This window comes from Acinonyx jubatus, chromosome A2 (genome assembly GCF_027475565.1).
Source record: "Acinonyx jubatus isolate Ajub_Pintada_27869175 chromosome A2, VMU_Ajub_asm_v1.0, whole genome shotgun sequence".
Classification (NCBI taxonomy): Eukaryota; Metazoa; Chordata; class Mammalia; order Carnivora; family Felidae; genus Acinonyx; species Acinonyx jubatus.
Genome location: NC_069383.1, coordinates 130,116,017 through 130,141,709, shown reverse-complemented (window position 1 = coordinate 130,141,709; position 25,693 = coordinate 130,116,017). Strand labels below are relative to the sequence as shown.

General features: G+C 41.5%; 1 protein-coding gene across 3 annotated transcripts in view; it reads right to left on the bottom strand.

Moving 5' to 3' along the window:
* Positions 1-512: 512 nt before the first annotated feature.
* The window catches only part of EOGT (EGF domain specific O-linked N-acetylglucosamine transferase), a 38,512-nt gene continuing 13,331 nt past the window's right edge, over positions 513-25,693 (bottom strand). For 2 of the 3 annotated variants that reach the window (XM_027039205.2, XM_015072443.3), the window contains exons 8-17: positions 23,741-23,847; positions 20,160-20,263; positions 14,522-14,614; positions 14,099-14,170; positions 13,866-13,952; positions 13,276-13,344; positions 8,572-8,633; positions 5,545-5,664; positions 3,271-3,373; positions 513-2,698 (exon numbers count right to left, since the gene is read on the bottom strand). In XM_027039205.2, the coding sequence (XP_026895006.1) occupies positions 2,552-2,698; positions 3,271-3,373; positions 5,545-5,664; positions 8,572-8,633; positions 13,276-13,344; positions 13,866-13,952; positions 14,099-14,170; positions 14,522-14,614; positions 20,160-20,263; positions 23,741-23,847 (964 nt within the window). In that variant the 3' untranslated portion in view covers positions 513-2,551. Of the gene's footprint in view, positions 2,699-3,270; positions 3,374-4,865; positions 5,024-5,544; positions 5,665-8,571; positions 8,634-13,275; positions 13,345-13,865; positions 13,953-14,098; positions 14,171-14,521; positions 14,615-20,159; positions 20,264-23,740; positions 23,848-25,693 lie in introns of all 3 variants that reach the window. The other variant, XR_008297053.1, reaches the window with a different exon arrangement.

Genomic DNA, 25,693 nt, shown 5'->3' with positions numbered 1-25,693 from the left:
AGTTTTCTCCGTAGCGTGTATCAGCATCTGGCACACAGTGTAATTTCACTTATTTATATTGTTTACTGTCTGTCTCCTCCACCGGAACGTAAGCTCCATGAGGGCAAGGACATTTTTCTGTTCTTTTCCCAGAACCTAAAACAGTAACTGGTACATGGTAGTTACTCACTCAGTATTTGCTGAACAAGCAAAGCAAGTGAAAGGACGGAAGCTTATGGATGTGGGGCCAGAAGAGCTGTGATCTTTAGGGAAGTCCTCTCCCTTAAACCGCGTCTGATTTTCCTCACGTGAGAAATGGGAATAATTCTTCTGTCATTTTTGTAAAAGTTATGCAATACAACATTTGGGAAAGCATCGTAGAATCATCTGCTAAATAAACGTAAGGCATAATTTTTGCTTAAACCGAATTCCTCATCAGTGAGCTACTGATTTTTATAACCTAGAGCCACCAGATTGCCAAAAAGTAAGGGTGTAGCATGAAGACGCAGAAAACCTTGAAAATTGTTCTGGTATTCAAATAAAATATAAAACGATTTATTTCAAAGCCATACCCAAAATGTACAAACAATGAAATCTCTTTTCAAGACTTAATTTTCAAAAGCACTCCTTACATTTAAATTTTATAACCATTTGAAGGTCTTTTGCTCCCATAGAAAAAGTCTGACAAAAGTTAATTCCATAAAGTGTTAAATGTACTCGTGTTTATATAAAAGCATTCTCTCTACAAATGTAAAATATTTCAATATAATAGTTGCATTATGAAAATGTCCTCCATTTCTGGAATTCTTGCTAGTCTATAGAATTGTATTTCTACACACTTCTTAAAATGAGGTAAGCTCAACGCTGACATTTTTTTCAGATACTTTTTCTAGAAGTTTATACTGCTCTGATTAAAAGTATAATGCTGCCTTTAAATTTCTTTTAAAGTGAAATCTTTTCCCAGGAGTGACTCTATTCTGCACGAAGCACAGCCATACCACTCACTTAAATATTCATGTGTTGTGATTCTTTTTACACAATTTTCACATCGAAATCAAAAGTATTACTATAGTCCTTCACTACTTTCTTTACAGAGATTTTAATAAATATCCCTAAACTCTGGAAGACTGTTCATAAACCTTTAAAGCAGGGGTCAGCAAACTTGTTCTGTAAAGGTCCATATAAAAAAATACTTTGGGTTTCTCAAGTTACTATTCTGCTGCCTACTCTTTTTTTTTTTTTTTTTACAACGCTAAAATGTTTTTTAAAAAAATCTGCAGCCCTGTTAATCATCTACTTTAAAAAATAGAAGTCATTCATCTCTAAATTAGATTTCTCAAGTGTTAATAAAATGTAAACTTCACATTTCGCAGTAAATTAAATCCATGGTTTCTGACCCCTGGATTGAAAGTTCATAAACAGGAAGAAATTAATCCCAGAGAGTGGGACCGCATTTCAGATATTCTTTTTAATCAACAGCACTTTCTCATGGGCTGCTTTTTCATTTTGAAATGGAGAATTCACGTGTGTCTTTACTTTTTTTTTTTTTTGGTTTTTGTTTTTATTGATAGGGAAAAAGTCTCTTCATGTAGCTAATCTGGAGTCTACAAGCTCAAAGGGAAACACTCCCGTGCAAAAGGAGGCAGAAGCATCACACAGGCGTGTGCAGTCACGAATACCTGCACCGAAACCACTGTGTGATACAGAAATTCAACCTAACTGCTCTCCAGGGCTAAGAAGGAATTAGGGGCCACCAGCTAGAAGGTATCCAAAGCAGTCCTAACGGATGGTCTAATTTATTTTTATCGTATGTAGTGTTGCATTTGGGGAAAACATGATTTGCATATGAAATATGGGAATATAAACTGATGCAACGGCATGGTTTATTGAGGTTCTTGGTGCATGTAGCCTGGAGTTTACTAAAAAGATAGAGCAGAGAATTCTGTGGGAGATACTTTGGACTCTGAGAGAGTAAAACAGACCTGGGTAGAACATTGTTTGATCTCTGACATGGAGTAGGCTACCTGTAGCCTGGTACTGAGAATCACAACGGGGCGTGTGTGTGTGTGTGTGTGTGTGTGTGTGTGTGTGTGTGTGTGTGTGTAGTATGTTGTTTTCCTTTCCTACCACAAAGTGTTGTGAACAGATTTTGGCAAATAAAAAAAGCTGCTGTGAATTTACTTAAATACATCAGAAACACATTGGAAGCCACTAGAATTCTAATCCCATTGTCATCTGCAAAAACATTTACAAATTCTAAAGCCAAGAAGGTTGACAACTTTGGTATACCTAAGAAACTCAAATACATCAGCGAGCCCATGCCTTATTTTTAAACAATAAAAAGTAAAGTTTTCAGTGCAAAAATAGTATCTTGATAAATAGCTATGACACGAAAATCACGGGAAACAGTTAAAGACTCTAAAACATGTAAGTAATATCCTGAAGGCATGTTTTGGTCCAGAAAAGGTAATTTGGGGTTAGGAGATAACTAGTTGTTTTACTTATTTAACTGTGAGAGCCTGGGTGGTGGAATGTTTAAACAAACAGACTTTTACAAACAGACTCGGCACATTTATAGCTCATCACGTTTTTTCCTAAACGGCCACTTCGGGTGTTGTAATACGTGGTCTGCCGCCTGAAGGACAAGGTACATGAATTCTTCTACATCGAAAGAGTAGTTGGTAAACTTTGGATGTTCCCCCAGAGTCGGGTGGTGGCCCTGCAAAAACAATCACAGAGCTGTAAGTCACTAATGACATGGTTTTCGGAATAGGAACATAATTATTTTACTTTGGCCAAGGCAACTATTTTAATTTATGCTCTGCATCAGAAACTGGCAATTTTTTTTCAGTACAGAGCCGGGTAACACATCTTTCCAGCTCTGTGGGCCATACAGTATCTGTTACAATTACTCAACTCCACCAGGGAAGTGCACAAGCAGCCAAAGACGACATGGAAACAGAGAAGCGAGACTATCCCAATAAAACTTTATTTATAAAAACAGGGGGTGGGCTAGATTTGGCCCCAGCGGTCTATAGTTTGCTGATCTCTCCTGTATGTAATTTAAAAGATCTTTCGAGGCTCAAATTTCACAAAGTTGTCTTCTCAACATAAAGATAGGGAGTGATTAATTTCCCTTCTCCCAACTTGCAAATATAAAATACAACTCACTATTTTTGGAGGACAGTTTATCTCTGGACTGACGTTTAAGGACAGTTTTTCATATTAATCAGACACTTTAAACCAATTAAAATGAGAAAAAAAGAGGTGAGTTTTGTCACTGAACTTTACCTTATCCTGAGGAAAGACTTTATTCTGCCTTCGCCAAGTGACGTAATGGATCCCTCTCAGCCTGGCCAGGTCTAAGTAGCAGCGCTCATCTCCACAGTTGTACCTAAGGGCACAAGGGCACCCACACGTGAGACTTGTGTCCAGGGGTTTTGCCAAATCAACACCTGTCTGGGGAATAACACACCTCCCAAATAGGTTCCTGCAAAAGGTCGTGTAAACAGTACACAAGATTGATGGAGATTATTTTTTAAATATCTTCATAAGTGAACTACTTTATTTTATTTTTAAATTTTTTTATACATTTATTTATTTTTTGAGAGACATGGAGAGACAGAGCACAAGTTGGGGAGGGGCAGAGAGAAAAGGAAACACAGAATCCGAAGCAGGCTCCAGGCTCCAAGATGTCAGCACAGAGCCCGACGCGGGGCTCGAACTCACAAACTGAAATCATGACCTGAGCCGAAGTCCGACGTTCAACCGACTGAGCTACCCAGGTGCTCCTTAACTTTAAAATATCCAGAGAGGATCAAGGAATGGAGGGAACTAAAGTCTATCAAGAGGGCCGACTGACTGTGGACTCGGTATTATCTCCTAATATCCAGTCTACACACATGGAAGTGGACTTAGGGGAGTAACACATCCAAGGGCACATAGCTAGGGAAGCAGAAATGGAAACCTAGTCAGCTGAGCAACAAGGCCTGAGCACTATCAACCACCTCTTCCTTCCTTCCTTCTCTCCCTCTCTTTGGGAGAAATGAAGCATTGAGATAGAATCCATAATTATCTGGCTATTTCTCTAATGTATATGTATTTCAAATATTTTTGCAAACTGTTGGAAGTTCACAATTTTTTTTCCTAAATGGTCTCTCATTCAAATACTGAATGAAGTGGTTTTTAAAGTGAAACTGTAACATCTAGGTATACAGACACAAAGAGCGAAATGGGGGAACAGTAGCCACTGTTGGCATGCCCAGAACTAAAGATGGGGCATGGTGTCTACGGCAGAATCACTAAGGGGGAGAAGGCCATGTCTCTATCACTGCCCACCCAGTTAGAGGAGCACCCCAGGAAAATCACTGTCCTCTTGAGGCCTCGCTTTCCCTGAGTATAGAATCAGTGAGCAGCAGGCAACATGGTAGGCCTGTGCTTTGGAGCTGTGCTCTTCATGAGACAAACAGGTGCTTGAACTCGCTCTCTTTTTAACTGTGGTAGAAAACACTTAACATGGAATTTACCGTCGTAACCATTTTTAAGCACACAGCTCAGTAGTGCTAAGTGCACTCACTCACACGATGCAACCATTCTCCAGAAATTCCCCATCTTGCAAATCTGAAACGTGACTCCATTCAATACGAACTCTTCATTTTTCTCTCCCCTGTGGGCTCCAGGCAACCACCATTCTACTCTGTCTCTGTGAATGTCACTACTTTGGGTACCTCACATAAGTGAAATCACACCGTATGTGTCCTTCAGGGAGTGGTTTATTTAGCTGAACATAATGTCCTCAAGGATCATCCGTGTTGTAACACGTGACAGGATTTCCTTCTTTTTAAAGGCTGAGTAATGCTCTACTGGAGATATACAGATATACCCACATTTCCACATTTTGTTTATGCATTCATCCGCTGATGGACGTTTCGGTGGCTTCCACATCTTGGCTGCCGTGAATAAGGGTGCCATGAACACAGGTATGCAGTATACAGGTTCCTTTTTATCAGCATGATGGCACAGAGTGTAGAGAGATGGTCCCAGTCTGAGAAGGACACAGCAACGAGCTTTCAGGAAGGAAGTCACAGACTCCCATCTCCCACATCATACCGAGATGGAGGGAGAAAGGGGTGTTTGCTTGCTAACTGTAATGGCAGCTACAGACTTCACATATTTAGTTTTAGCTCTGTTTTCTCTCTAGATGCCTGTATGATGTGACTTTCTGGTAATGATTAAGTATTCTGCCTTTTGGGGGCATCTGGGTAGCTCAGTCTTTGAGTGTCCAACTTCAGCCCAGGACATGATCTCGAGATCCGTGGGTGCAAGCCTTGTGTTGGGCACGGTGCTGACAGTTCGGAGTCTGGAGCCTGCTTCGGATTTTGGGTCTCCCTCTCTCTCTGCCCCTCCCCAACCCACGTTCTGTCTCTCTTGCTCTCAAAAATAAATAAACATAAAAAATTTTTTTAAAAAAGTATTCCACCTTTTGAAGCTCTGAATGGCAGTCTCAGCCATGCACAAAAAGCATTATTTGTGGCCTCAGTGTACAAGTTGTCTCCAAACACTTACAGTTCAAAGACAGCAGCCCAGTCTGGAAGGAAGAGTAAATGGGTAAGACCAGCTCCATGCATTCCGATAAATATGTCCGTGTTATGACTGATCCTCAGCTGATCTAAAAACCCAAGTTCCCTGTGAACACATAGAACAAAAGAAGACAGAGGGGAGAAGAGAGAGACCATTGGGTTGAGTTAGCTCCTGACTCATGGTAACAGTATTCATACAAGCGCCTTTCCCAATTTAAATCACATGCCACTATGGCTTTTTGCCAAGTCCAAGCCTACTCCAATAATTAATAAGTTAATTATTTAATAATTTAACATTGTTTTCTAAGTAAGCTCACTTTAAAAAAAAAAAAAACTTAAATGTATTTTTTTTAAAAAAGATTTTATTTTTAAGTAATCTCTATACAACGTGGGGTTCAAACTCACAACCCTGAGATCAAGAGCCGTAAGCTCTCCCCACCGAGCCGGGCAGCAGCCCCTAAGTGCATTTATTTTAGAAGGAAACTTTGAGAGCTGTCTTAAATGAAAAACCAGTAGTGCATGACAAACAAAACTGTAAAGACAGATACAATCAAATGAAAAAGTTTCAAATCTAGGTAGGTACTATTGAAGGAAGAGCTGTGAGCCTAAGGCCTGCTCTTTCTTTAAGAAAAAAGGAAATTAGCAGGCACTACAGAGATGTTATGTTATACTAGCATCAAACTGAAAACTAGTTCCTTAAGATAACAAAAGGACTTTTTTTTGTAAAATAAATTCTCCTTGTGAGACTGGAGTTCATTCAATGCCATCTGGGTATACCTAAAATTATCTCAGATACCACGAGGGCATTGTCCTGCCTTTGCAACAGACTAATCCTCAAGTTTTATGCACATCAAGATCGTTAAAGTGTCCTCAGAATTCCAGACCCTAAAAGATATGCAAACTCTGAACTGAAAGTCAGTGCCAATAAAGTCCACTGAAGTGAGGCTGCAGTAAGTATAACACTCTGAATATACATAATGGAATTAGACCTCCCATTCCCTCTTACCCAAAGTAAAAAAAAAAAAAAAAAAAAGAAAAAAAAAAGGAAAAGAAAAAAATGACCAAGATTATTTTGGATTTAAGAAGAGAATGTGAAATCCCAGCTTCTCCTCTTTATTATTTTTTTTTATTTTTATTTTTCCAGCTTCTCCTCTTTAAAGAGCTTCCTCTCGAAGTAAATGAAAACCCCACGTTCCACACAGAGAAAGAAGACAAGGGCACCATGCATGTGCTTCACACCAGGTACACGTGCCTCAGTTTCTCAAGGAATGCCAACTGATGCCACAGGAAGGGTGGGTATTTGCCCAGGTAGGAATGACCCTGGAGTCAGCCGGTGTGGAAAATGTCTGAGGACAAGGAGGCAAAGCTCCATCTATTATGTTAGTAACGCTTCCCTCAGATTGGCAATGTCTGAATTTACTGCCGTTCCTCCTTTAGCTGGGAAACCTGCGCGGGGCACGGTTTCTTAAAAGCCAGTCAACAACGGAGCCTCCCCAGTTCCTGCAGCCTGACGTCCGGCCCTCTTCTTCCTTCCTGTGGCAATGATGGTAGTCACCACTGCACAGTGTAATTTGTAAAACAGTAATAGTTTCGCCAACTTCGTAAGACCAGAGGGAGAACTGAGATAAAGCAAGCGAAGCATAACAGTAAGTCTCAACAAATTGTAGCTGTTCTTAAGATTGCTGTGTATTTGTATTCATTGTCTACGGTGCTGAAGACAAGAGCCATGCCATCCTCCATATCTGGATTCCTATTTCAAAGGCTGTGCCCAGCTCATGGCAGACACACCATAAAGATTTATTGTATCAGTGAACGCATGCATGGTGAATAAGGTGCTGAAATCCCATGCTCACTGGTAAGTTTGGTTTTTTTTTAAAGTAGTCTCCTCCACACCCAACATGGAGCTTGAGCTCAACGACCTGGAAGTCAGGAGTCACATGCTCTATTGACTGAGCCAGACAGATGCGCCTCTTACTGGCTTCTAACCTATTATAGACATTCATATGCTGGTATACATATGCTTTTTTTTTTTTTTTAACATAGAAACTCTTTATAGTGTTTAATTTGGAAAACAAGACAGTGACTGTGAGTGGGGCAAGTGGAGGAGAGTTTTCACCTTTCCTTTTGCGCTCTTTTCAATACTGCTTGACTTTTCCAACCAGGAATATCTATTTTACAGCATCATTGTTTTTTCTATCAACAGGGATTACCTAGACAGTAAATGCGAGGCATATTGTGTCTTTCTAAGCCTTTTACTTCTGTTGGAATTTTAAAAGAAGTATAAATACTGTTTAATATTTTTTAGAAACCTCATATTATTCTACGACACTCAAATTATTCCCATATAATTAATTTTAGGTCAAGAGTTGAAATGTGGCAACTAGCAGGACACATGAGTCCAGTAATATTTTTTAAATTCAGAATTAGTTGCCAACTTTTAAAAATCCAGAAATGTCAGGGGCGCCTGAGTGGCTCAGTAGGCTAAGCATCCGACTTCAGCTAAGGTCATGATCTCATAGTTTGTGGGTTCAAGAACCACGTCAGGCTCTGTGCTGACAGCTTGGAGCCTGGAGCCTGCTTTGGCTTCTCTGTCTCCCTCTCTCTCTCTCTCTCTGCCCCACCCTCACTCACACTCTGTCCCTCTCTCTCTCTCAAAAATAAACATTTAAAATAATAATAATAATAATAATAATAATAAATAAATTAAAACACAGAAATTTCAAATGAAAATCTCGGTTCCTCACTTCTCTTGAAAAATGAGACGGGGTTGAAATATTGGACCCCACAGAGCTGAAGAGTGACTGCCCCTGTGCCCTGGTGCAACCCCCATCACCACCAGGGGCCCTCTCCTGCCCTGGGGCCCTTCCCTGCTGGCTACACTCACTGATGCTTCTGCCTGTCCCTCCCTGGTCTATCAGCGCCAAAAGCTACCATTTGAAAAAATCCTTTGACCCCTGTTAATGCATCCAAGCCAAAGATGACAGTGTCTGCTCAAGGGTGAGGTATCACTTACTTATACTTGTAATCGACAATCCGAACCTCAAGTGTAGATACTGTTTTCAGTGCATTTACCAGCTGGGGAAGAAACAGAAACATTTAGAATTTCTTTTTTCTTTATCTTCTGTTTTATTTTCCTCTGAGTCTTAAAATTTCTGTTTTTCATAGAAAATACTTTTCAGGTATTACATATCATTCAGGTTTAGTGTTTTAACCCTTAACTGAATTCAAATGCAGATTTCACCCCTGGGTCGCATTATTCTACCACCCTAAAACCCTGCTGTGCTGGGTTGTCATTGGGCTGAGAGCGGAAAATTCACGAGAGGGGGGCACCTGGGTGTCTCAGGAGGTTAAGCGTCTGACTTTGGTTCCGGTCCTGATCTCACAGTTTGTGAGTTTGAGCCCTCATCAGGCTGTGTGCTGACAGCTCAGAGCCTGGAGCCTGCTTTGGATTCTGTGTCTCCCTCTCTCTCTGCCCCTCCCCTGCTCGCACTCTGTCATGCTGTCTCTCTCTCTCTTTCTCAAAAATAAATACAAAACATTAAAAAAAAATTCATGAGAGCAAAGTGGCACAGAAGCCAGTAGGCGTTAACGGCCATGGTTACTACTTGCTAGTTATTCCTTCCGTTTCTCAATGTGTATTTGCTGGGCACCTACCTTGTTCCAGGTTTTATGTTAAGAGTTTTCTCCCTACCCATTATCTCACTTCAGACAAACCACTTGTGCTTTGGACCTTATCTTCTGGAAACGCTAAATTCTTGGCAGAAAAATGTTTTCAATATTTCTACACAGAAAAAACAATTATTCTCTTAGCAAACAAAGTAACAAAGCACAATTAACCTATTATCAGAAACACAGCCATGGCTCTCTATGTCCCTCACAATTAAGCCATCTTGAACCGACCTATGACAGCAATGGTAACCAAAGTATCCCTTCAATTGTGCTGGCATTGCTCGGTACTACTGAGTAAATATTATTATGCCTATTTTTATTAAAGATTTTATTTTTTTAATGTTTATTTATTTGAAAGAGAGAGAGCGAGCGAGCATGTGAGCACAAGTGGGAGAGAGGGAAAGTCAGATGAAGAGAAAGAATGCCAAGCAGGTTCCACTTGGCACAGAGCCTGATGTGGGGCTTGATCTCACGAACCGTGAGATCATGACGTGAGCCGAAATCAAAAGCTGGATGCTTAACTGAGTCACCCTGGCACCCCAAAGATTTTATTTTTAATTAATTTCTACATCCAGCATGGGGCCCAAACTTAGAACCCTGAGATTAAGGGTCTACCGACCAAGCCAGCCAGGTGCTCCCGTATGCCTATTTTTAAATGATACAACGGAGGCTGAAAGATGTTAAGGACCTTTCCCAGAATCTCCCAGCTAGCAAATGGCACAGCCAAAACTAAATCTAGGTCATCTGACCCCCAAACCTGTGTTCTCAGCCAGTACCCTGTACTCTCCCATGTATTAAAAGCAACAGACAGGGATTTACATCCAGTCCCCACCCCCGTTAAGCATGCACACACACACATAGAATGGAAGTTTCTCTCTCTAGACAGCTCCTGAACTCCCATAAGTATGCTGCTTATGTCAAGGAGCTGAAGGAGGGAGGATAGATTAGAATCCGTTTTTCAGGAGGGAATTAATCCCAGGGCATGATCCCGGGTCCCGTAATATGTGTCCACATAAAACACATCACTTGTTCCAGAGGGTCCCCTGGCAAACAGGCTCTTGTTCACAATTTCTAGTCACACATGGAGGTGGCCAGAGCTCTCTCAACCTTGAGGTTGGGCAGGACTGCAGGAACCACCATCCCATGAGAGCATGGGGGGTTTTATTATGTATTCACGAATCAAGGTAGAGTCGAACGTGCTTTCCTCTCTGCTGGGTAGCTACCTTCTCAAGTGATGCCAGTTACTGAGACAAAATCAGCCAGTGGGTGCTCGTTGGCTTAGAGTTCAGATCTGAACTTCCAGATCTCACCTCTGGGCAACATGGTGCGGGCGATCTGTGTGACCGGATGTGAACATGTCGGCGGCTGACCGGCAGCACCCAGCACCACCCCTTGCCACTGGATGGATGATGTTCCTTCGCCAGCCTTCCCGACACGGCCTCCTGTCACATCTATTTGTGTTAGAGCAGTGGCAGTCTCTGGTTCAGAAGCAGGCTCAGACTCTGACCACCTCAGCTCACCCCCGCCTCCATTATTCTGCTCACCAGCTGCGTGACCTCAAGCATGTTTTTTTTTTTATCGCTTAAGCCTCAGTGTTCTTTTCTAAAACAGAGGATAATAACAAAATATGTACCTCACGGGTTTGCTGGAAGCAATGGGGAACATAGAGTAATATTCTTGGCATATAATTAGCACTCAATATGTGTTACCTCTACCAATATATACTACTGGTCTGCCTGTCCATAAGGGTTCCATACATCAACCCCAACATGGCATCATTTGATAGATTTGTATTTCCGGGTCTTTAAAACACACACACACACACACACACACACACACACACACACACACACACACTGCTCATTTCTTCCACCCACAACTTACAATCAATGTCTCATTACAGCGTATGTTCATAATCCATATGGATCTCAAGACACTAATTGCATAATTTTGATCAGCCTGTTAGGCATCCAAACTAATTTGTGTAAAACATTTTACCCATCCAAACCTGCCCCCATCCCCCTCCTACTGAGCTTTTCCCACCTCAGTTCCACTGATCTGATCAAGCTAAAAGCCCGGGAGTTCACCCTTGATCCTCAGTGCCTGGCCTGACTGAACAAGCACCTACATATTCAGCCAGGAAGTATCCCAGACTCGACCTCTGAGACAGATCTTAAATCCATTTACTTTGTCATCTCTGCTGTCATCACCTTCATCCAAACTCTTCCCAGGGCCACAGTGACAGCTCTGAATGATACCCCCTGTTCCTACTCTCGCAGCCAAAGTGGTTTACAAATAAATGAATAAGCCAGTTCGTGTCTCTGCCTGTGTATTTGTTTTCTATTAGCTGCTACAACAAATTACCACAGACTCTATAGCTCACGGCAACACAACTGACCCACTCAATGTTGTGCAGGACAGCAGTCCAACAGTGAGACAGATGGCTGTCTGCAGGGCTGTGCTCCTTCTGGAGGCTCTAGGAGAGAATTCGTTTCCACCTTCTAGGAGCCATTGCATTCCTTGGCTCGGGGCCTCTTCCTCCATATTCAAGGCCAGGGATGTGGCATCCCTCTGGCCCTGCTTCTGTCCTCATGACTCCCTTCTGGATTCTGTCTCCTTCTTCCACTTTCAAGGACGTGCGGAACTAAAATGTGCTCAGTGAGAAGAATCCAGCTAAGCAGAGAGCTTTCAGGCAGAGGCAATGGTTCTCTGGTGGAGAATGCTTAAAGCTCATTTGTGATTCCATCAGGCCCTGCTGGATAATCCAGGGTAATCTCCCCACCTTCAGGCCAGCTGACGAGCGACCTTAATTTCACCTACAAGCTCAGCATCCCTCTGCCACGTAACCTAATCTTGTCACAGGTTCTAGGGATTCGGATGGGGACATCTTCTGGAGGAGGCCCAGTATTGTGCCTACCATACCCTGCCCAAAACTTCACGGTGGTTTCTCCCACACCGGAATAGAACCCGCTCATTTTCTCAGCTAGGCCTATGAGGCCAAGAGGATATAGGACCTCCCTACCGCCTGCCCAACTTCTCTGACCTCTTCTAGGGTCGCCCCCACCTTTCCTGCTGTGCTACAGCTGCCTGGTGATCTCTCCATTCCTGGAGCACCTAAAGCCTGGACATCACAGGCCATCTGCTTCTGCCTGGGAGGCTCTCTCCTTGGCTGGCTTCTTAGCGATCAGGTCTCTGCCCAACAGCACCTCTTCAGATATCTCACCTGACTGCTTCCCCTTCCTCCTGCATCTCTGGCCCCTCTACCCCATCACCTTGTTTTACTTCCTTTGTGGCACTTACTACTACCTGAAATCACCTTACTTAGGGACTTGTTTACTTATTTCTTGTCTGTCTCACCCAGAGAGCATAAGTTCTGTGAGGGCAGGGATCTCACTTATCTTGTCCTCTATGGTAGCTCCAGGGCCTAGAATACAGCCCAACACATAGCAGGTGCTCAAGACATTTTTGTGGACTCAGTCATACTATTGTGAGAACACCTGCCAACCAGGCTGTTATAGGCAAGGGCCTTGCATGGTGATCTTATCTCAGTTAAATATAATTTAAGAGCTGATGCTGTCAAAATAAAGTACAAAACCTAAGAGGTGAATAATTTCCAGAACACACAGTCATGAAAAGAATGGAGACTCTTCTAACTTAGTCTGCCTCTGGATGCCACAGTATTGCCACACTCCATCAATCATCTCTCAAAAGATACTCTTGCACTTTTGCCGCTAGTTTGTACAGAGGCAGAATGTCTGGCAATCTATGGCAGTAAAGGCAGGACGCAAGAGATAGTTTCTGCCTCTGTTGCCACTCTGAGTTGTGGCAGGTGAACGTTTACAGTAAGGCGAAGCTAGTTTGGGCAACTGGTGGTTTGCTGACCCCCAGTAGGAGTCTAGTAGATGAACTGGGCATAGCCATCAAACTTTGCTAAAAGCTAATAATTTCCAATCAAAGCATGTAGTGCAATGTGAAAAAAATTAAACACATGAGTTACAGGAAGTTAAATTCAACATGATGGTATTAAAAACGCATACCAAAAACTAACCTCGTTTTGGTTTAGAATTTTCCGGTACTCTGTACTCCGTGCAAGAATGGTGACTCGGATTCTTCCATCCTGTCATCAAAAGGAAAAGGCAAAATAATGCTGTATATGCCTGCACAGATGAATGAATACTAGAACCTAAAATGTGATTTTCACAAAGCGATGAAACTCAATCAGGATATATTTAGGGAACGAGTACTTGTTTAGCCTGATTCCTTCAGACTTCCCTCAGGAAATAAAACTGCATCCATTTTAGCCACAGAAGACAAAACTTGTTTACTACACTTCTGTTTGATTGGCTGGGTGGAATTTTTAGCAGGGATTTGTGGGTTAGGTGGGGGCTGGGGGAAGAGCAAGGAGATATGGAGAAAGACAGGAGAAAGAGAATGGAGAAAAAAAGTACATTCTTCCACTGTCCCTTATTTATCTGTCATAGGCTGGTGACATCTGATTTTGGATCACTCACTCCAGGCAAGAAATTATTAACCCCAGAAAACACTGTCTTCCGCTGGTTTCTTTTTCTGCAAAGGTGCCATTGGTTTTTATTTTGGGTGAAGTCAGGCCCAAGTCAGAACCTATAATGTACTCCTTACCTTGGGGCCCTCTTGTGTGATGTTCAGTCTGTGCAGCACATGCTGGGAAAATGCCCTGAATAATCCCGTGTTCTGACAGCCAGATATCTAACATGAAAACAATAATTCATGTTACAATGAGCCATTCGGCCTTACTATTTAGGATGTTCTCAAGTTACAAATAAACATTTATCTTCAAATCTATCCAGAATAAGTGTATAAATATGAATATTAACACTCGTTGACATGCTTACCAAAGGGGTATTATAGAACAGCCCGTATCGCATCCGGGGGAGTAGGGAAAAAATAGCTTCTTTAAAACACACCTAAGAATGAAGGTATTGTACAAGGTAAGAGAACACAATTTGCACACTCCACACCAAAATAGTACTTAAAATTACAGAAAACAAATTTTAATTAATCTCTTTTTTGCATTAAAATATTTTGAACAGCAAGCTATTTCACTCAAGTGAAAATCATAATTTTGGAAAAGTTAAAGGGAAAAGTTTTTTAATGCTACCTAGTTAAGAACAATTATTCTAGTCATAAAAAAAAGCAACTATGAAGTCAAAAATCAATGGTAATAGCTAATAGAAACTCGTATTAAATATTTATTCGATGAGTGAGTCATCTGTAATGACTGTTATTTAGAGACATTTCAGGAAAGTTTCCAGTACCCTTTTGGAATCATAAGTTTTCAAATGTATAACATCATAATCCGTAAATGCTCTCCATGTGTCAGAGAATAGGTCACCATACCCATAGGAGCTCTGAAAGTGAAAACAAAATAGGTTAGGGCCATGGAAGGATGCAATATGGCTTTTTAAAAATGCAACAAAATACTCGAATAAGCTTGTTAGTCTTAAGAACTAATGATGCTAAACCAGCTCAAAAAATCCATAGAAGAAACACGGATTTTCATCTTGGGCCTGAGCAAATACCTAATTTGATGGAATGTCATCAGAAATAATCACCACAAGGGGCGCCTGGGTAGCTCAGTCAGTTAAGGGACCGACTTCGGCTCAGGTCATGATCTCACAATTCTGTGAGTTCGAGCCCTGCACCGGGCTCTGTGCTGACAGCTCAGAGCCTGGAGCCTGCTTAGGATTCTGTGTCTCCCTTTCTCTCTGCCCCTCTCCCGCATGTGCTCTCTTTCACTCTCAAAAATAAAATAAGCATTAAAAATTTTTATTTAAAAAAGAAGTAATCACCACAATTATACTCTTAGTCTGCTGAAAACATTTGGTTTTTCTACCCTATCTGTTCTTATACTCACATCTCTGAATGGTAGTTGGTGTGGGGTTTTTTCCCTGTGAGTCTTCTATCCAAATCACAGACATATGACACCATTTGTACACACTAGGATAGCTCAGTAAGCAAAAACAATCAGGGTAAATGGATTACACTTCTGAAGAAATTTCAAAGCAAGAAAATGCTTTGGAAGTCCTAACATTAAACTATGATGAATGCTTTTTTTTTTAATGTTTATCTTTGAGAGAGAGAGAGACAGATAGAGGGGAAGGGGTAAAGAGAGACACACAGATTCTGAAGCAGGCTCCAGGCTCCAAGCTGACAGCACAGAGCCTGAACACACAAAGTGCAAGATCGTGACCTGAGCTGAAGTCAGACACTTAACCGAATGAGCCACCCAGGCACCCCACCCCGATGAGCGTTTTTCTAAGAAATGATCTCCTCATTGACCAAAGAGTAACATGTGACAATTCCCCATTAACATTAAGAGTAATAATAATTATAATAGCATCTTGCATATTTCCTACATCTCAGGCATGCTTTTAAGCACTTAAAATTATTAACACCCCACAAACTTAATAACCTAGGGGATACCATTATCCCCATTTTACAGATGAGGAAACAGAGATACAAATTTAAGTAGTCTGCATAAATGGCAGTGCTGGTATGTTTGCAGGGTTGAGATTAAATCCAGTCGGTTTGCTTCCAGATTCCAAGCTTTTAACCTCTGCACACAATTGCCTCTCAGAGGGAAATAGGTCTTTCTAGTACATTTACCAAGTGCATTCCATTTTTGCAAAGCAGAAATTAATTACATGCTCCCTCAGCTAAAGGAAGGAGATCAGTTTCTTTAAAAATGGTATAACTTAGATTGAAAAATTCAGCCAAAAGAAATAAAATAAGAATTATGTATTGTAGGATTAGATGCAAGGTCTACAGTTGGTTATACATTATGCTCATGTCTTTTTATCATTATAGCAATTCTTTTTTCAGATTTTGAAATTTTTATGTTGCACATATTAGAGTTATTTCAAAGTTATTGAGAACTGTTAGATGTAGTGATAAAAAAAAATTTTCCCCTTCGATGTTTCTCCAATGCCATTCTAATAAAGGCCCTTCTCAACACCATCAAAAATGAAATGTCCCTATTCTGGCTCAATAATAAATAAAGGGCAATTAAAAGAGTGATTCGAGACAGTTTCTTGAGATAAAATACTTCAGATAAAATAAGATACCTTTGAAAGGAAAATTTAATAATAATATACAGCAATCCTGACTTTTCAGGGAAATCATGTATTATTCAGTAACAACCACCTCCAAAAGGTTCTTTTCCACAGCCCTCAACTTCAAATTATCTGCCACAGGGGAAGGACTTCTTTCTAGTCTCAGGTTGAAGAATATTTGGATATTCTTGAAGATGCCATAAAATTTCCTCCTGTGTATGTCTCCAATTTAAACATGCACATAACCTATGACTGAGAAAGTCTACTTACAGGAATACATCCCACAGAAAAGCTGGGATAAGTGTATAAAAACACATGTATGTGGGAGGGATGTTCAATGCATTTCAGTAAGTAGCAAAAAAAAAATGGCAATACATGAAATATGATTGGGGGTTGGCAGGACATGATACATGTACTGAGGCATGTGTTGGATATCCCTAGCATCTACCAAATATCATGTAACCATACACACAAAAAAATAATAATAACCCTAAATGTACCCACTGGGAAAGATGCCCCTGATATAATACTAAGCTAGGATAGGAGAGAGCATATTTTCTCTAAGGATATAAACAAACACATCCCTACATAAATTTTATTATATCCTTCTACAGATCCTTACATAGATTTTGTATGAGGATATCTTCATATTTGCTAAAGTCAAGTCTTATAAGGGACTCCCACATGTTAACTGCAGTTTGTTACTGTTGAGGGAAATGAACTTGGAGAAGAAGAAGAAGGGGAAGAGACCTTTTTCTTTCTTTCTTTCTTTCTTTCTTTCTTTCTTTCTTTCTTTCTTTCTTTCTTTCCTTTTTCTTCCTTCCTTCCTTCCTTCCTTCCTCCCTTCCTTCCTTCCTTCATTTTTTACATTCCCATGACTTAATTTATTTTATTTTTTAATGTTTGTTTATTTTAGGAGAGAGAGAATATGCAAGCGGGGAGGGGGCAGAGAGAGAGGAGCACAGAGGATCCAAAGCCACTAACTGCTGCAGTGTGGGGCTCGAACTCATGAACCATGAGATCACGACCTGAGCCAAAGCCGGATGCTTAACCCCAAAAGAGGGAGGTAATAGGAGGGTGGTGACCCTGCTCAGCTAAATGCATCCTGCTCCTCCCTGCCACTCGTGGTCAGCCTGCCCTGACATCACGTGCCCAGTTACCAGTTAAGTGAGTAACCTGGGACTTCATGGTGGCTGTGCATCCTATTTACACTCTCCAGAAGGTGCAGAGAAAGGGAGGGCTATAAAAGGTGCTCAGTTTAACTCAGTCCACTTGAGGAAAACATGGAAAAGCAGGCAACAAGATATAAGGAAGCTTCTGGAAAGCGTCTAGAAAACTTTCCGTCAACTTAATAGGATGTGCAGGGGACCATAGGGAGGAGACAGGGCACTGTGGTTTCAGTGCACAGGATGGGGTCCGACTGCCTGGCCTGGAACCCTGACTCCACCCCTCGCTGACTGTGCTCTCTTAGAACACCAGCCTGCTGCTCACAGCTTCAGCTTCCTCATCTGTAAACCAAGTTCATAAAAATCCTACTCCCTGGAGGGTTCTGAGCATTCAATGATATAACATAGGGTGTAATTTTTTTTAAAAAAAGGCACAACAAAGGGCGCCTGGGTGGCTCAATTAAGGTCAGACTTCAGCTCAAGTCATGACCTCACGGTTTGTGGGTTCGAGCTCCATGGCAGGCTCTATGTGGACATCTTGAAACCTGCAGCCTGCTTTGGAGTCTGTGTCTCCCTCTCTCTCAGCCTCTCCCCACTCACTCGCTCTCGCTTTCTCTCTCTCTCTCTCTCAAAAATAAATAAATGTTAAAAAAAATTTTTTTTAAAGGCACAACAACCCTGAGTTAATCATCAGGGCTTCTGAGAGCTGGTGACGGTGGCCTAGAAGCACTGACAGAAAAGATAAAGGAACTGTTGCGTCCTTTGCTCACAAAAACAGTTTCAAGAAATGAAACCGTCATGGTAGCAAAACTGGAACTCAAGAGGGAAACACATACTTGCAAAGAAGAAAATCAAAAGACCGCATTATTCACATGCCAAGAATTATCAACCAATTCTCCCCAGACTTCAAATCAAACTACAAGTCTATGGAGCAGTGATAAAGGAAACCTTTCTACGCAGCTCCACTATGAGCCTCGTATCTGTGAAAACAAAACACTTCCCCAAATCCTGCACGAGAATCTAACCTTCGTTTAACTGTCTGGCTCTTCTCTCTGGAAATGAAGATGGCAGAGGCCAAGTGTGTTTCTAAGTAACACTGCTTGTGATTTTTCTAAAAATTTTTTTTAATTTTTTTTTTTTTTTTTTTTCAGAGAGAGAGAGACCATGCGTCTGAGCACACATGAGCCGGGGAGTGGGAGAGGGAGAGGGAAAGAGAGAATCCTACGCAGGCTATAAGCCCAACACAGGGCTTGATCCCACGAACCTGTGAGATCACGACTTGAGCCAAAATCAAGAGTCAGAAGCTCAACTGACTGAGCCACCCAGGCGCCCCTGTTTGCGATTTAAAAAGAGGCTTGACGGGTACAATGTGTCTGGACTGGGAAAGGGCACGATGACTCTTGGAGCTGGCTGTCTCTTCCGGGGATCCTGGGAACTCTACCAACACAGCTGGTGCAGGAGATAGTGGCCTCTGTGGGACATGAAGTGTTTGTACCTGCCCTAGGAAGATCCCCGCCCCTTGCACCTGAGCTATGCTGTTCAGGCTTCTGGAAGGACTCTCCCTGGAAGGAATGCCTGAAGTTGCCCTGCCTGCAAGAATGTTCTCAACAGACTTGTGCCAAGAGGGGGTCTACGAGCATCTTGTGAGTTGGAATGTCTAGGTGAACTTTAATGACCTCTTAGTGGCAGCCTCTCATGTGTACCATAAACCACTTGTCCTCCCTATCATTGCCATGGTCATAGTCAACACACAGAGCACACAACACACAGAGCCAGGCACTGTGACTCTTCGCATACTGTATGGTTCATCCATGATACTGAGGGAGATACCAGAATCATCCCATTTCCCAACTGAGTGTACTGGGGCAACTCTGGGGCTACGTTGGTAGGTGGGGGGCTAGATAAGGGAAGAAGGAGAAGGGAAAAAAAGACCGTGCTAATATACCTAAGACCGGCCCTGGGTAGTGACCTGATACAGCACAATCTAGCATCAGTCAAGTAGAAAAGGGAAGCTACAGTTAAGCAAAGGTAGGTGGTAATTACAGGAGGCCACACGGTGAAACAGAGGCCAGATCTCCCCATGGGAGTCAGGTAGGAGGTCACAGAGGTTAAGCAAAGGACAGTGTTCACATGTCTCTCTCAAAGAAACACTGAGCACAGGTCTCTGGGGCTTCACCTTCCCAGAGGGGGAAAGAAATCTTCCATGGCTTCATTCCAAAATTCAAAGAACAAAGATATATACACGCAAATGCATACATACCCATATGTATGCATACATGTAAATGCATATGCACAGACACATTCACACCCATCTGCATCGGTGTGTACATGTGTGTATATTTAAATGTGTGTGGGTTAGAAAACTCCATTTCACCACATCACATTTCACACATTTACTGAGCCAGGCAAAGCTGAAGCAAAGGGGGCACCTGGGTGGCTCAGTCGGTTAAGCTTCTGACTTCGGCTCATGTCATGATCTCGTAATTTGTGAGTTCAAGCCCTGCGTCGGGCTCTGTGCTGACAGCTCGGAGCCTGGAGCCTGCTTCAGATTCTGTGTCTTTCTCTCTCTCTCTGTCCCTCCCATGCTCATGCTCTGGCTCTCTCTGTCTCTCAATAATAAATAAACGTTAAAAATTTTGAAAAAAAGCTGAAGCCAAGAACATGTTCTTACTTACGGTGTCCCACATCACGATGTACACATCTGTACTGAATGAATTATTAACGTGCTGAGTAATATAAAGATTGATAAAATCACAGAAGTGGTGATACATGTTAACACCTGGTATTGGAAAAAAAGAAATCGATGTTAATTAACCCCAAAGAGCAAAGGATTAAACAATTTTTATTCACCCCACCTATTTATAGTGTGATAGACTTTTAGCTGAAAATAATTGGGAGAAAACATAGGAGTTTTTCCAAACACAAAAGGATCTGTACTTGGGAAGTCCTCAATTAACTGATGATTGGGTTCAAAAAAATCACTTTAAAATTATCCATTTAGAAATCAGGAATGCATTTTCCCCTATATACACTAAGTAACCAATGAACAGTAAATTCCGAGAAAAAAATAAGAGAAGTCTATTTAGCTCAAAATGCAGAACTATAAGGCCAAAAAGAGTAATTTTATTTTTTATGATTATTTATTTTTTTAAATCAATCAAGCAATATGTATTTACCATAGAAGTGTGGACAATGATGGCACTTTTAACATTTTGGTATTTTTCATTCCTTTTTAATCGCTATTTATAGCACTGCTTCTGGGGAAAATATTAACCAACTACCATTTGAAAGGGCTGAGTGTCTCATGTTCTAATAGAAACAGCATGAACTTTGGAGTCTGAAGAACCATGTTGAATCCCAGCTCAGCCATTCAGGAGCAAGGTTTTCACAAGAGGTGATAAAGTCCCCACACTTTAGCTTCTCTAGGAGAAATAGGAAATCCTTATACTTAGGTGCCAGCTTTCTTAGGAGGAATGCAAAGAAAATGTACCTAAAAGTATCCGGCCCTGCACCTGGCACAGAGGGAAACTGTAATGAAGACAACCCGGATCCTGCCGGGTCAAACAGGGGCGAAGGGAGTGTGTGTGCAGCTATCTCTAAATTTTTAAGTCGGTCATTAAAAAGAAACCAAAATGCACTCTTTCAACTTAGGTATGCAGGACCCAGTATCCAAACTGGCAACGTGCAAATCTAAAGGGGACAAAATTCCAAGAACTGACATTCAAAACATGCACTTTGGGGCACCTGGGTGGTTCAGTGGGTTAAGTGTCCGCCTTTGGCTCAGATCATGATCTCACGGTTCGTGGATTTGAGCCCCACATCGGACTCTGTGCTGACAGTTCAGAGCCTGGAGCCTGCTTTGGATTCTTGTGTCTCCCTTTCTCTCTGCCCCTCCCTGCTGGCATTCTGTCTCTCTCTCAAAAATGAGCAAACATTAAAAAAAAATTTTAAACATGCATTTGAAAAGAAAAACAGTGACTCTGAAAAGCAGAAATCATAAAATATTCTGACTTCATTCCCACGGTGAATAATAATGTTGTGTGCCAGAAAATAAGAGTAAAAAATAATCAGTTTATAGAAGTCAGGTCATTATGCTGTACATCTTAAAGTTATACAGTGCTCTATGTCAATTACATCTCAATAAGACAAAGAGAAAAAAATTATTTTTAGACTGGTAACTAATTATTTTTTTTTTAATGTTTATTTATTTTTTGAGAGAGAAACGGAGTGTGAGCTGGGGAGGGGCAGAGAGAGAGGGAGACACAGAATCTGAAGCAGGTTCCAGGCTCTGAGCTGTCAGCACAGAGCCCGATGCGGGGCTTGAACCCACAAACTGTGAGATCATGACAAAGTCAGACACCCAACCAAGTGAACCACCCAGGCTCCCCTAGACTGCAATCTTAGATGAGTATTTGGAAAGACTCCCTTACGTATTCAGAACAATTTGGCAAAGAGCACATTTTCAAATTACTAAGAAAAAGAAGGTTCTATGACAACACATCCTTATTTCCAGATGAGCGCACAGCACACATTAGCTCCCCCATGGATCATCCGGCAAGTTTGTAGCAGGTACTGAGGGACGCAGCACAGACCAGTGTGGCCAAGGAAAGAGAAAACATGGGTCCCATTCTCAAGAAATGTGCCCCCGAATGAGTCGTGTTCTGTAAAATGCTCATTCTCTGACGGTAAGAGTCAATGTGAAAAGGGAAATGGAATGAGGGTGTAGTCAGAAGAAAAAGAGTTACAAACATAGGAAAAGAAACAGCCCGGGGCTACGCTAGCCTATTATTCCTACTTTATCCATTTTACTGCCTGAGGAGGGGCGTCCTTTTAACAGCTCATACATATCCACCTCTTTTCAGGCAGATCACAGAGTTTTCTTTGCCCCTTTTCAATTTGCATATTTAAAACAAGAGTCAGGACCTCGAACACAGCATTCTTACTTGCTCTCATTCCAAAAACCACAACGGGTCTGATTTCTGAACCTAATGCTTTGTTATATAAGAATTACAGCTTCAGAAAACAGAAGCATTAAAAATATGATCAATACATTATAGTAATTCTGAAATATTTGTGACAGAGAACTCTCTATATTTCACTGGAAGCCCGGCCCCTCATGCATTTTGATATGGCATGGCAGAATAACCTTTATCTCTTTTCAAATCTTTTTTTTATTTATTTTGAGAAAGAGAGAGCAAGTGGTGAGGAGCAGAGAGAGAGGGAGAGACAGAATCCCAAGCAGGGTCCATGCCGTCAACACAGAGCCCGATGCGGTGCTTGAACTCAAGAACTGTGAGATCATGACCTGAGCAGAAGAGTCGGACACTTAACTGACTGAGCCACCCAGGCACTCCATGATCTTTTTCTCTCATAATAAGACACATAATATAGCACGATCCACGTTTCTCCTCTCTGGGACAACTGGTTCACAAAGTTAAAGCTGTCCTTAAAAGTTGAGAGTCAGAAGCTATAGGTACAAATGGGAAAATAGTGTAACTAACTTTTTGCCCCTAATAATACACTGCACTGCTAACTTCAGAGGAATTTTCATTTCCCTTCAGTCATGGAAAGGATTTTAGAAAGTCTGCCAGAAGAGCAAGGGCATTCCTCTCCTACCCACGATATATACATGGCTTTTCCTTTTAAATTTTTTCTAAGGAAGCACAACACAAATCAAGTTACTGCAGAAACCAGATGGGGTAAATTTAGCTACAGAAGGTGTCCATAGACCTTTTTCTCTCATCTTTTGATTCTGATAGAGTCATCTGATACGAATGTCCAGGTCTCCACTGAAATACCAAAAGTATCGGGGCGCCTGGGTGGCTCAGTCGGTTAAGCGGCCGACTTCGGCTCAGGTCATGATCTCACGGTCCGTGGGTTCGAGCCCCGCGTCGGGCTCTGTGCTGACAGCTCAGAGCCTGGAGCCTGCTTCAGATTCTGTGTCTCCCTCTCTCTCTGACCCTCCCCTGTTCATGCTCTGTCTCTCTCTGTCTCAAAAATAAATTAAAAAAAAAAAAATTAAAAAAATAAAAATAAAAATAAAATAAAATAAAATAAAATACCAAAAGTATCATATAATGGGAAGTTCAAACTAGCTCCCTTCTTCAGAGAAGGAACCCACTTCAAAAACCAAACCCACTATTTAATGTCACACAGCCTCCCAGAAAGTCACAGGAAATCACTACACACACATATCAAAGAAGGAACAATGCCTTATTCACTGATAAATAAATAACAGGCAAGTTTAACTTCTCACCTGCATCCAGTTTCATGAAGTAGGTTGGTTTTTCAATAACAACGTCACATTCAGCAGCTTCTATGGGTCTGAAGGCGAGCTGAGTATAGCTTTGTAACTCAGCAAACCTGGAATTAAGAGTTGGGAGATAGTTTCAAAGGGATCCTCCTGAACTTCCTACTATAATACTGTGACTCAGGATGTGCTCATTAGGGGGACTTTATTTCTAGAATATGCTCTTATGAAGACAAGTGGAACTTCTCAAACTTACTAACATTTATATAACTTGATAATGATTTTAAGATTGAGACAAGGAAGAAAGATGACAGCTTCACGTACAAGGTAAAGCAGGAATTTTCCAGACAAAAAAGAAATCTACACAATGCATTGGCTAAATAATCTACCAGTAAAGTGGGAAGATTCAAAAAGCCTTCTTGTGATCTTGTGGTAGACTTTAGGATTCTAAAACAGATGGCTTTCCAAAAATTATTGAGTGCCTCAGAAAGACAGCAGACAGCTAAGCCTCCCTTTAGAAAGTAAAGCCTTTTTCTCAGAAAATGTCTTTGGGGACCATATGGTACAGTTTTCTTCCCTACAAAAGAAGATAATCATGGGCATGTGCCAAAAGATAATTAACCTAAAGATTATAACTCTTCATTTTTGAGACAACTGATGTAAAACAAATATCAAACAAATCCTGTTAAAATACACACAATGCCGAATTATTGTGGTGATTTCAAAAATAGGTCCACAAATTCTCTGATACTTCTCCCTTCAAGAGGTAGAGATTAACTCCCTCCCCTTAAGGGTGGGCCAGACTTGGTGATTTACTTCCAATGAACAGAATATGGCAGAAATGATGGTATATGACTTCTGAGATTAGAGTACACAAAGACCGAAGCCTCTATCCTAGGGCACGTGCTTAGTCTCTCTCTCTCTCTGTCTCTCAGAGCCAGCTACCATGCTGTGAGTAGCACTAAGGGAGAGGTCCATGTGGCAAAAACATGGCACCAGACACAGAGAAAGTGAAACTTACCACAACATGAGGGAGCCTAGAAGCAGAGTCTCCAAGCCGACTTGAGCCTAGGGATGGCTAAGCCTTTGTCAATAGCTGAACTGCAACCTTGTGAGAGATCCTGAGCCAGAACCGGCCAGCTAAGCTGCCTCCAAATCCTGACCATCAGAAACTTCATGAGATAATAAAGTTTGTTGTCTTAAACTGTAAAATCTTGGAGTAGTTTGTTATCAAATAGATAATGAATGAAAATATACCCTAGTGCATATTTGGGAGTAATTTGTTACATGGCAATAAATTACTAATATAAATACACCAGAGGGAACTACCACCATGTGAAATCAGATATCGAAACATACTAGGTAATCAAACAGCTCACTGCAGTAGAGGAACTCCTACTGCAAAACTCACATTAAGTGTTGAAAAGAAAAAAGAGGCCCAAAATGGAGTCATTTGTGCTAAGCCCACGTCACCAAACCGAACCTTAATGCCTAACCTAATTACACTTTCCAACTTCTCTAGGAATGGAGTCTTAAGCAGCCAGTCCGTAATTTTCTGGTCAGCACCAACAAGGCCATCTACCACACAGAGTCCACCTCCCCCACAGGAAGATGAAGGGATCTGCTCTTTTTCTTGTCCCTGCCCCCTTCTGCCTACAAAAGCAGAAGCATTTTGTACAGCTTCTTGGAGCTCTTCTCTGTTTGCTAGATGGGAGGCTGCCCAATTCATGAATCGCCGAATAAAGCCAACTAGGATCTTCAAAGTTACTCAGGTGAATTTTGATTTTTAACCTCAGTTAAGGAAGATACTGCATTGCAGATTGTAAAATGCCCTATAAATGTATGGCAGATTATTATCCTGAAGGATTTGCTGAGCATGAATGTTTGGCCTCAAAAATTAACATTAAATAAGACTATGCTATGTGACTTGTGATATTGTGATTTATAATAAGATATATA